The sequence below is a fragment of the Chelmon rostratus genome, chromosome 12 (genome assembly GCF_017976325.1).
Source record: "Chelmon rostratus isolate fCheRos1 chromosome 12, fCheRos1.pri, whole genome shotgun sequence".
Taxonomy (NCBI): Eukaryota; Metazoa; Chordata; class Actinopteri; order Chaetodontiformes; family Chaetodontidae; genus Chelmon; species Chelmon rostratus.
This window is the reverse complement of record NC_055669.1, coordinates 11518829-11531266: the sequence shown is the minus strand read 5'-3', so window position 1 is coordinate 11531266 and position 12438 is coordinate 11518829. Positions and strand designations below refer to the sequence as shown.

Below are 12438 nucleotides of genomic sequence, written 5' to 3'. Positions count from 1 at the left end.
TCAATCAGCCTCGGCGTCTGTAGCTGAGATGAGGAGCGGTTGATCAGGGCCCAGCAGACACATCTGCCGGCTGATTTCTGAAGATCAACCTGCCTTAAAGCTATCGGTTCCCTGTCATGAGTGATTCTTTGGTGTGTTTACGTCCTGACAACAGGCAAACCAGCAGAGGTTCCCAACGCAACATCCTCCCCTTTTCAAGGCTTGAACACAATGTGGTTCAGTGTGGATGGATTTTCTTTGGTTTTCAGGTGGATTCACTAAAAAGCCACGCGTGGTCGTTTGGGAGCAACTCTCTTAAAGCTACTGGATCTTTGGTTTGAAGAGTCACAATTTCAAATGCATGCCCACCCCTGCGAGTGACATTCAGGTTAAAAGGAAACACGCGGAGCGCTGAGAAGATCTGATTCATCTGCACGAGTCATCAGCGCCTCGTGCAGATGAATCAGATGAGAGGACCGGGGCTACACACCCTGTAGCTGTGCAGGATTTTAGCGACAAACATCCCTCCCCCCACCTCCATCCTCCATGCATCTGTTCGAGCCACCCATCCTACCACCGTCAGGCCTTGGAGAAAGCGTTTGCAGAGGAGGTACCGGGTTGGATCGGTGAGGCGTTGTTGTTGTTTCCGTGAGGAGTGTGCACGTGGCCATGACCGTGCACCCCGTGACTGAGCTCGTCTGTGTCCCAGCGGTCCGAGCAGCGGCGGCGTGAGTTCATGAAGAAGTTGGAGACGGTGGAGAGCTCCAGGCCCAGCTGCTGGGAGATGGTGACCTGCATCTCCTTGGAGGGGCGCCGGTTCTCTCTGAAGATGGCTACCAGGGTGCGACGCTGCAGGTCGGTGAAGACCAGTCGCTGCTTCTTTGGCACCTGGTTACGCTCTCGTCCTCGGTCCTCCTCCTTGCGTTTACATGCTGGAGAGACGGAGAGGGGGGAGGAGAGGACAAGAGAGGACAAAAGAGAGGAGTTTTATTGCAATGAAAGTATTCTTTACTCAATGCACAGGATTTGGTGAGACATAAACAAGCACAAAGCTACACAATAAGGGTAGGATGTCTAGACGCCTAATGATGACAGAAAGGGAAGAACTGACGATCAGAGTGGCCAAAGGGCAAATCAGAGTGTGAAAGCGGATCATATCATGACTGGATGACAAAAGGAGTGACAATAACAAACTGCAAAGTACCGAGGGGATGAGAAACGCGGAGGGGCAGAGAGGAAAGCAGTGAGTGGAGACCGGTGAGTGAAAAAGACCAAATCAAAATGTCTCTCTCAAAGTTCAAACTGAGATATCTGATCACGGTTCCACTCTCACAAGATCAATTTCGCCTAAACATGCTTTCCGAGCGGAGCACCTCACCACCCTTGGGACCCTTTAATGGCCATTATACCTTGGCTTTTGCAAGTTTCGGCCTTTAAAATGTTGTATATCGTACATTCTTGCTATTTGCCAAAGTATGCTAAAAGTTTTTAGATTGATTTCTTACCTTCCAGGCAGCATTTGTTCATTTCTTTCACTGTGATAAGACAACTTGGGGCGATCTGAAACCTGCTCGACTGCAAATAGTCGTCTTAATTTCCAGATCACCTTCGTGTGGTCTCCTAGTTTCAAACAGGTGCTGATTTGCTGGTGTTGTCGTGAGCAGGTTTGACCCCAAAAGTGCTTGTTTATATTTATGATGTAGCTTGTGGGAAATCATACTTTTCAGCGCTTGGTAATCAATACCCAGATGTCGAACTGTCCTTGAACGCTACGCAGCGGGTAGCTTCTTACCGGGCCCTGCAGCAGGACATGACAGTAGCGCAGAAAACAAACATTAAGGAGACTTCATTGGGATGGATTCCCTATTTTAAGCAAGTTTCAAATATCTATAAGTTGCAAAGTGCGGTGAAATGAACCGAGACCGGCGGCTACCTGGAGGAAAGGAAATCAATCTAAAAACGTGTAAGGGTTAGAAAATGGTCATCAGTACTGTAAAGTGGATGGTAGCCTGCAGTTTGTAGGGAATGGGCGAGCTTACATCTTACAAAAGTCGGGCCATGTGTCGAGTTATTATTCTGAGTGATCATTGGGTTTAATTCCCGGTCTAATGATGCAATTCTGTTAAAGAAAAAAAAGAGGTTGTTGTGGAGAAGTGGTTCTCATTGTGGGTCTGGGTGAAACTGGAGGAGCGTGATGTGAAATGCTGACAAAGACGCGGTCTGCCGTGCCTGGATGCACCGTCAGTAGGCTCGACTCTGGCTGTGGAGACTGGAGGGAGTCTGTTCTGTTCTGCTGCCCTAAAAAGCTGCAATGATCGATTTTCCGCGGTTTTCTCCCGAGCACGTGGTCCAGTAATCAGGGCTCCCTTCCCCACCCGATCGATCCCCATCGATCCGCGAGGCCGAGGTGTGTGTACGTGTGCGTGTGCGTGCGTGCGGCCCCGCGCGCCGCCTCGCACCGGGGAGCGTGGGGCTCGCGAGCGCGCCTCTGTGACAGACGTGTGGAGAAGAAATTGTTTATCTGGGGATGAACAAAGGAGATGTGGCGGGAAAGAGTGGTAGTCATCCAGTCTGAGAGCTCCGGAGGAGGACAAAGGGATGCCTCTCGTAAGAGTGCCGCCAAGAAAACAAAAACAAAAAGTGTGCGCGCGTGCACCGAGTGTTGGCGCGCACGCGCGGGTGAGGATGAGAGGAGAGAAGGTGGGAGAGAGGGAGGAAGGCTGGCTGCGGTGTGGAGGTGGCGTATGCAAATGATTGATGACTTTACAGCAGGTTTAGACAACAGCAGTAAACAGATTTGACTGTGAGGGGAGGAGATCGATGTGAATGTGCACATGTGTATGCATGCCTGTGTGTGAGCGTGCATGTGCTTCAGCTGCCATTGTTCATGCTTTGTTACTGCAAGCAAAGCATAATTAATAGACAGGATGTTTTTTTTCCCCACCCCAGCAGAGCGTAGGTTATGTGTTTGTCCCAGCATTAGAGCCTCCGCAGATACTACATCACCCCCGGACCTCCACCACTTCTTCAGCTGTTTTCCTCTTGTTGTTTTTCCTCAATTGTTTTAATTTGCCCTCAGATTGATAGCCCCCATATTGATTGATCCGCACTTCAGAACCATTTCATGGAACGTTTATTCAATTGGTCCGGGCCCAGCCATGCCAGAATTTCCTCTCGGCTCTCTAAGTGCTGTCTCAAACCAAACTCAATACTCCCTAATGTAATGACTGAATGCTAGTGCTAATATAGTGATAATTTAATATGTAATGCCTGTTTTCGAACAACTTGTGCTACCGGCCATTTTGCAATGCCAACACCAGTCTGGTTCTCCTCCATCAGCTCAATTGCAGCTCTGCAGGCCTGCAGGTTAGCAGAAGGCCTGGGCCCGGTCAATACATATTTCAGATAATCAATAGATACATTTCAAATGAGAGTCCCCTGACCAGCTCCCCTTCCACGGCAATGAATAGGACCACAGGGGAGGGTAAAAAGGGAGCTGCTCATTAAAGCGACCTCTCTTGAGATGGGAACCACACCATTGTAGGCTTCTATCTTTAGTTGCCTCATTACCAAATGGGCTTTTCTGAGCAGACAAGCGGTGGCTCTCGGTGGTCTCAAGTGGCACTTGCTCATATGTCCTGGTGTCAACGACGCAACTGCCACTTTGCTTAATCTCAGCCTCTTGCTCATCCAAAGATGAACCCTCTGGCTGCTCAGCATAGCTACTCGTGCCTCCTTTTAGGGCTTTATCACTTAAGTGGCTGCTGTTGCTGCTTCACTCCGCTTTCACTGTCTGTAAGACTGAGCAATTATACACGGAGATGAGAAGGGAAGTAGGTGGACTACTCTGTAATATTGCAGAGCATGTGGTAGCCTGGTAGAAAGCTAAGAATGAGGCGGACGACAAAAATCACTTGGATTGGACAACAATTATCATCACATATCATATTCACTCAATTTCTGCAAAGATCCCTTCCAAACATGTTTTAATACACATGAAAATACTCTCCTTGGAACAATCATTTGTGTCAGACATGTTTTCTCCCCCCACAAAAAACATTACATTACATTATCCCATCATGGAAAAATCCAGAATCTGTGTTGAACTACTGGACATAAGCTGTCTTCTACTTCACTGAGAAGTGCAGTTCTACCTTCAGGTGCACTGTGGGGCTTAGAGTTTCCACATCCCACTTGCATTAATTGCATATTGAGCCATGATTGGCTCTGCAAAGTGAAGCTCAAACATCTCAGTGAAGCACCACTAGGCAAAACACATTTTTGAATGAAGGGGGGCTTTAAATGTCTTCCTTAATCACTGACAAATAAACATAACCGCTTATGCATGATGCAGGCTAAATAACTCCGCCTCCAGACTCTAGGCAACCATGGGATGTTTGTCTGAAGACACAGAGGCTGCTGTGTTTTGAAATGTTGAATGTGCAGGAGGAAACATGAGATTCTCAGATGGCACCTACTGCATGTCCTCTAGGTATCGCAGTGTGATTAAACAGAGGTGAAAGCCAATAAGTGGATGTGAGTCACACTTGAAAAGCCCATCTATCTATGTTCTGTGATGTGGTCAAAATAAGGGTGAGAACCACCAATATATAAAACAATCAATGAGTTTATAGCTGCAGCATGTGCTTAAAGAGCTCTAAACTTATCATTTACATCAGTGTGTGTGTGTGTGTGTGTGTGTGTGTGTGTGTGTGCGTGCGTGCGTGTGTATGTGTGTGCAGATGGGGCATGAGGGGCAGACGGTGAACTAACCGCACCGTGCTGCTGCTAGTCGACGCCTGGACTGACGGATGAGATCGGGCTTTGTGTCCGGTGAGACGGACCCTCTCCCGCCCTGGACGGACTACTGCAGGCGAGAAACAGTTTGGCGTCAATCACTCTGTGTCACACCTCTCAGATGTACGGTTATTGATTATATTGATCATGTTATAGGCCTATTCATTGCTGGGGAAAAGTAAAACGCCCGAGTGGCAGATCACCATCAGCCCCACCCGCACCGACACACACACAGCGGCGGTGGAGGCAAACCGTCCGCATCCTAAAAAAAAAAAAAACAACTCTCGATTGATCAGGATTGGATTCTTTGAAAGCTTTCGTTTATTTGTCAGTTTAAAGCCTGTTGAGACGAGTGATCGGCAGCTTTACAGCCCATCAGATATTGGATTGTAGTCTATAAACCGTCTGCAAGGCTTTCGCTTCTCCATGATTTTTTTTTCCTGACCAGATTGTGTCCTTTAAAATAAAATGACCGATTTAAGCCCACAGACCACCGACTTCTATCAAACACGTCCTGCTGATTCAGTGAACCTAAACGCGGTGAAAGTAAAGAGAATAAAATCTTGGCGCAAACGCAGCTTACAGCGAAAAATGTCATGTAGAGCCACAATATAATAACTTCTATTAGTGAAGAGAAATGCGGTAAATATCACATATAAACCGGTTTAAAGTCAACGTTTTTGTTTGTGAGGGCGCTGTTTTATTGAAGCTTTAAACAAGGTCTCTTTAAATCTTGTAAATGCCTGCAAGTTTTAAATTTATTTATTTATTTTATTTTGATTTATTATAGTAAAATGTCCGGATTTTAGTTTGATGTGACCCTGAACAGAGTTTGCTTCAGATGCTAAAAAAAAAGTGCGGCCTGTATCGATTCGTTGTTTTAGGGATTATTAATAGTGCGTAAAGTTGAAGACATTATAAATAAAACTTTTTTAAAAAAGGAAGCTAAACGAAGAACATTTCAAATAGGCTATAAATTAAAAAGAAACAACAACAACATTGTGCTGAAGTTTAATTGAGAATTAACTTTATTTATAATGTAAACGAGGTCTGCGTCGGTTTCTCCGGTCGGCCGTTTAAAAATAGAAAGAAAGTCTAAATGGGAAATTAGATAACTCAAACTGATAATGTCTCATTAAAATGAGGCTAAAAATAAAGACAAACCTCTTAGCAGCACACACACACACACACACACACACACACACACACACACACACACACACACACAGTGTGAGAGAGAGAGAGCTGCAGGGAGTCTAATGTTCTGTGTCATAAATTCCCCCTTATGGACAATAAAGGTGGAGTTGAAAAGTTGAGATTTAACCCTAACTGATTGGGTTTTTTTGCACCTTTAACACCAGCTTGCTGCTGAGGTCAGAGGAACTGTCCCTTCAGCACCATCAGGCCAAACTGACAAACTGGAGGTTAAACAAAGCAAAGCTGGCTTTGCTCCACATTATAAATTACCATAAGAGCCCCGATCAAGAGATGATCCAATCAATAGCATCGCTGTCTGCCTGTTCACATGTTGATGTTCATGTTTATCATGAGACCTTAAGGCAAAGTGGAGGGATGTAATCATGTATTTATACCTCCTGGCCTCATTACAGATATTCATTTTTAAACAAAATACTTCATCCTCCACACAATCATATTTTCAGTCAGGCTAAAATAATGAGGTATGATTGGCTAGAATTGGGTCTTGGAGATGTGCCACAAATATGTCATTTCATTGGTTTCTATGTCGTGAGAGGTCATTTCAAATATTTATATTAAGCGATATAAATCTTTTTTATGCCGTGCTATATTTTAAAGTCTATGTTTTCCCATAACGTCCACATTTACTCCCATTCATACTGAGTGTCACAATATTTCACACCAGCGTGCCAGTAGTGGCCATGCAAAATGACTCCTGTCTGTTCCAGAGAGAACAGAGATGAAATAAGGGTAGAAAGGCAAAGGATGTGCTTTGCTGATGCTGGTACAGAGCCAGGAGAGAAAGAAGGGGGGAGGAAGGAGGAAGGCAGCGAGGGAAGGAGAGAGAGAGGGAGAATGAGAGAGCCGAAGAGAGCAGAGGAGAGGAAATCAATACCGATTCAGAGTGAGTCAGATAAGCCTGAACAATGTAGGCCTATAGTGCAGACACACTCTATAACCCAGTCACACACACACATGTGGAAGCACTCACACAGACACACACACATACACACACACGCATGCATGCATACACACACACACTGGGTGAAATGTGCTCGCGTGCCTCCATAAAGACACATTACAAACCCCATAAAGCATCGCAACCTTTAAAATCAAATGACATCACAACCTTGGATTGCTTTGAGGATTCGCTGACATGAGCAGAAAGAGCTCATTACTACGACTCGATAGGCAGCTGGATGCTCTGATGCTCTTTGTCTACTGTAAGATGCTCTTAAGCCCTGATCTTTCTGATGTTCGTGTTGGACTATCAGCCTCCCTGCCCGGATTCCACTGGAAATATTGGACTTCTGTTGTTGAACATGCTCAGAGAGGCTTCTTGTCCAAACTCATGAATAGGATCTGATCTGAGTTCTCAGCGCTTTGGAGTCTACACTATCCTTGTTGGTGTCAGATCTGTGCTGTTGGTGTTTCACAGGATGTTTGGGGTGTAAACAGCGTTTTTCGAAACCACTTACACGCCCTCTGGCATGTTGTTCAGGCCGTGAGACTGGTGTGTGGTCCTCAGCTGTTAACCACAGATTTGACTTTGCTTACCTAGAAGATGCTGTTACAGTGCCAGCACCGCCACTCTCTGCCTCCCTCTTTCTTCCCCTCTCCCCTCCGTCTCCCTTATACTTATCAATTATTAAGGTCGGTATTGATCCTTTCACTACCCTGCCTCTATCTGGCTGTTCACACAAAGCCCAAACCTGCCCGCCCTCGCTCAATCAATGGCATCTCCCAGCTCTTCCACCTCTTTATCCACATGTCAGTTTTGCTTTTCTCGCTTTTGCACTTAAAGCTGTGCCGACTGAATTTTTGCACATCCCAATTTGGTCCGTTTGGATTCCTCAGAAAAGATGACAAACAACAGACTGATATTAATCTTTCATGGCACAGGCAAGTTTTGATGGGCATTAAAGGACGGCTCTGGTAGGAGAGCGGGGAGAGTGGAAAATGGCTGTGTTTGACTTCATGAGACAGCACTGGTCCTCTCCTCGTCCTCCAGTCAATATTTTTTTTTTTTTTTTTGTGCGTGTGTGTTTTGTTTTGCTCCGTGGCGCCAATCTCCTGAAACCAAACAACCTGCCTGCCTGTTGCCAGGTTAACCAGTGAAAGATTAGTGATATTATGCTTCGGAGAGGGACAGAGAGAGAGAGAGAGAGAGAGAGAAATAGACAGGGAGAGCACCAGGGAGTGGGAGAGAAGGGGGTTGGGAAGGGGAAACGGCCTTATTGATCTCCTATGTGCAAAGCCAGGCAAACACTGAAAGGACAGAGCTACACTATTAATGACACTCACAGCCTCAGCTACTAATCCCCATCTATCTATCTATCTATCTATCTATCTATCTATCTATCTATCTATCTATCTATCTATCTATCTATCTATCTATCTATGTTCTATGTCTATGTTTCTATCTATGTGCTTTTCTGTTGATCAGTGTAAAAAAGACACATTAAAACGCCTGTAATTCCATATTTCTAAAGAATAAAACATAAAAACTTCTGTAAAGACGCTGTAGTGACTAAATCCAATGCTGTTGTCCATAAACTGTGATGGGATGCAATATCCACCTGGAAAGAGCTGGAATGTCTTTTTACTGTACTGTATTCTTCTGTGACAGGAACAACAGTGGACTCATGCTGTCTGACACACAGATGCCATTTTCAGGGAATACAAGGCAACCTTTCCTTTGCTTGTACCTCCTGTGCTTTTCAGTACCAATCAAAACCCTATATTCTCTATATTTTCTTGTCTATACTGGTCCCTGTTACTAATCCCCATCCCAGTCTCAATCAATATTTCATCACACAGTTCATGCAGCTTAAGGCTGCTTTGAAACAGATCTGGGGGTCACATACAGGCCTTGGAGTTTCAGTAGCATAATCCATGTTTTTACGTTTTTTACATCTGTCATTATAACCCTTGTGTCCTGGCTCAGAGAATAGAACAATCAGTGTTAAAATGGTTTTTAAATCCAGTGAAATCTTCATGAAATTCGTGGTCGCATTTCGCTCATCTGACTCACTTTGGAAGAAGCGTCTTTCCTGCGTCGCACTGATGATCATACCTGCCTGTGATCTAAATTTAGAGCTTTTACTACAGAGTGTTAAATGCAAAGCCGGAGAGACCGTGCGGTTATTGCGTCTTTCAGCTCCGATACGAGTATTGATCCGTGTGCCACATTTAAAAGGGAGAGTGGGAACTGGCGTATTGATCAGGCAGCCTGGGGTCACCCCGCTTCTCCCGCGCAACTAGTTGGCCCAGTAGCCCCATCACCACCGCCGTGTGTTTATAGTCGGACACAGAGAGAGGGTGGAGGGGGCGTCGGGGGGAGGGCAACAATTTCGAGGTTTATTGTGAATCAATGGCGATTTGCTGTGTGCCGATCAAAAATATAGACCTGCAAATTTAGTCTACAACAGCCCGCGTAAACGCAAATGTACACGCCCAAAGCAGCAATGAATATCGGTGTTTTCCAGAGCTCTAAATTCACTACGATTAGACTTTTTCTCTTCCTATAAACTATTTGCGTCGGGCTTTGGGGAATAAGCAGAGTTAATTTTGGAGATGAGGCCGTCGTGCCTCTGCGCGCTTTGTTTTGGTCGGTTGAACTGTCCGCGCTGCTCAAGCGTTCAGGCCTGCGCCCAAGAGTTTAGTGTGCCTGATAATAATTTGAAAAATATCGGTGGAAGGTGACCGGGCTGTTACTCCAGACTGATCCGTTTTAATGTGAACAGTAGCAGTGGGAGGCCAGTATCTTACCCGCCAGCCGGAGAGCAGACATCCGTTGAAACTCGGGCTCCTGCAGCCACTTCCACATCCTCCTGAAGGTCTCCCGGCCTGACTTGAGCTTACTCCAGGGTTTGGGGTTCCGTAGCAGGTCTGAGAGGGTTCCCTGCGACCGGCTCAAGATCCTCTGGGCGAATATGGCCTGCGGGATGGAGTACCGCTTTAACTCGGCCGTTATCCGCTGAGCCACCTCCTTTGTGTTGATTTCCTCCGCCTGTATGCCTGACCCCGCGACTCCCTGCCCGCCTCCGTGGCCGTGCCTCTCCCGGTCCCCCAGCATCACCGCGCCGTTCGCCTGAGAGTGGAGGTGACTGTGTGGGTGATGGTGCATGCCGTTGAGGTTGGAGATCATACCGTGGCCGTGGCCTCCTAAACTCCTGGCCAGGTGCTCTTGGTCGCTTCGGGACAGCATGGAGGCGTGGGACTCAAACCCCGACACCGGAGAGAGCATCTTGGCGTCGGAGGAGAGGTGCGCGCTCGGACCGTAAGCTGAGAGCGGCTGCTGGGAGTTGTGCAAAGAGCCCAGTCCGCTGGACAGCGGGGAGAGCGAGCCGTGCCCCATACCGGACACGGACATCTCTTTTGGGTAGTGACTGTACAGGTTGCCCATGGAGGCGAGCCCCCGGTGGTCGTCCCGCATCAGTGTGAAGCTGCCGCTGACGTTCCCGGCGGAGAGTCGTTGATGGGCGGCAGCGTGGTGGTGTGAGTGCGGGTGGTGAAACTTATCCGAGACGGTGGATATCGGAGGTAGATGCTGCAGAGGGGTCAGAGTGGTGTACGTGTTGCTAAGGCTCATCCCGGTCTCGCACATGCTGATGGACGGGTGCAGGTGTCCTGACAGCGCAGACGGGTCCGTCCGGTAGTCCCCGGCGGAGCCCTCCAGCAGCGAGGCCATGCCAGAAACCATGGCCGACCGCGACCCGGGAGCGTGCGAGACCAGGTTCCGGGGAGTGGAGCTGGGGGACGGCGACGGCCGCGCGTGCGGAGAGCTCATGAGGTCTCCCGCCTGGGAGTGCGAGGAGACGCTGTGAAGGTTCTCCATGGTGAGCTCCATAGCTGAAAGGATATATGTTCCCCTGTCCCACCCTCCCCACCCTCTCCCCTTGTCTCTCGCGCCTGTCTCTTGCGCTCACTCAGGGACGCGCTCTCTCTTACCCCTTAGCCCTCCTGGAGCGATACACCGGCCAAACCGTTTGAATGCCAATCCATTGATTCAAAGTGTCCGATCAATCCAGCGTCGCACAGATAAGTTCTGATGTTCCGAGGAAGGTAAAGAACCGAGCGTCTCCGCGGCGCCGTGGCGCTTTATGCATTGATGTGGCTGGGAGCTCTCCAGGGCTGTATCTCATCTCTGGTCCAACAGCGCTTCCACTAAGAGCAGGCTGAGCCGCGTGTCAGGGAGATGGGAGCGCGCCTGTGTGTATTTAAAACGTGGGGCGGGCACGAGCTGAGTTTTCTTGATAGTCCTCCTCACTGGGATGAGAGCCCGAGCGGCGAAAACACAATGTCACACACCGGACATCCCATAGTTTTTAATGATGCTCCATATCGTTTAGTTTTGAGAAGATGCATCTAAATCGTAAAACCCCTTTCGACGTTTTTTTGTTTGTTTGTGTTTTTGTTTTTGTTTTTTCGCGGGCGTGTGCGCGCGTGGGGCTCGCGTGTACCTGACCACATAGTCACACAGGTGATGGCCTGACGTGGAACATGTGTGAAATACAGTCAGTATCAGTTTCTGGACACAGGAGTTCCTTACAGATAAACTTTGTTTTCCCACGGACTGTATGGTTTTGCATTTATGCGCTTAGTGATAAACCTGATCGAAGTATTGACTGACAGAGATTAATGACGTGGCGCAGGCCGGTAAGGGGAGGCTGGGAGGGGGTGAAGGAGGTCACAAAGTAAGTTAGGATCCCGAGGCTGCAGACCAATGAGCGAACGGCCCGCTTGGTGGGTTTGCGAAATTCACCAAGTCCAGAGAGGAAGTTCAGCGCGATTTTACTGTCTTCAAACCTAATAATATTGTGTTAATTGTATTTTTTCTATGGCACACGTAAGAAGATGCCACAGTCTGCAGTCTAAGAGACCAAGAGGAGAACAGTGTTTAAATTTTATAGCAGTTTTCTAACAGTGGGGGCAGATTTTAACATCTTGACTTGTGAGGCAGTTTGGTCACTTGTGATTTTATGTTCTTTTTTTATGGATCACTGACATGTTGTAATTTAACATAACAAAAGAGTAAATAACTTAATAATATTTAATAAAATTAAACAACAACAACAACAATAATAATACCAATAATAATAATAATAATAATAATAATAATAATAATAATAATAATAATAATAATAATAATAATAATAATAATAATCATAATAATAGACGGTTATATTTCTTTTGTTTAATGTCATGTATTAAACTTTGTAGTATTTACTGAGCGGACAGTGAGGTGCTCGGTGTGTCAGCTGTCTGATCACTCTGCTCACTAACTAACAGAAATAAATGAACAGTGGGTGAGCTCCAGGAGCAGATCGGCACCGGGCTCGGTGCCGGTGATTGATGCGCGTGTAACATCCTCTTCCTCACCCACGGCCGATATACAGAGACTGCCCGTTGTATCTGACCGTTCGTGTGTGTGTGTTTAGTCAGGAAATGTGAGAAGCTTTA

The 12438-nt window shown here is 47.0% G+C and overlaps 1 protein-coding gene across 1 annotated transcript; it reads right to left on the bottom strand.

Annotated features, from left to right (window-relative positions):
* Nucleotides 1-558: 558 nt before the first annotated feature.
* onecut3b (one cut homeobox 3b) lies at nucleotides 559-10825 on the bottom strand. Its single transcript, XM_041949814.1, has 2 exons — nucleotides 9745-10825; nucleotides 559-911 (listed from the first exon to the last, which is right to left on the bottom strand). The coding sequence occupies exons 1-2, from the start codon at nucleotides 10823-10825 to the stop codon at nucleotides 559-561; spliced, it is 1434 nt and encodes a 477-aa protein (XP_041805748.1).
* Nucleotides 10826-12438: the final 1613 nt, after the last annotated feature.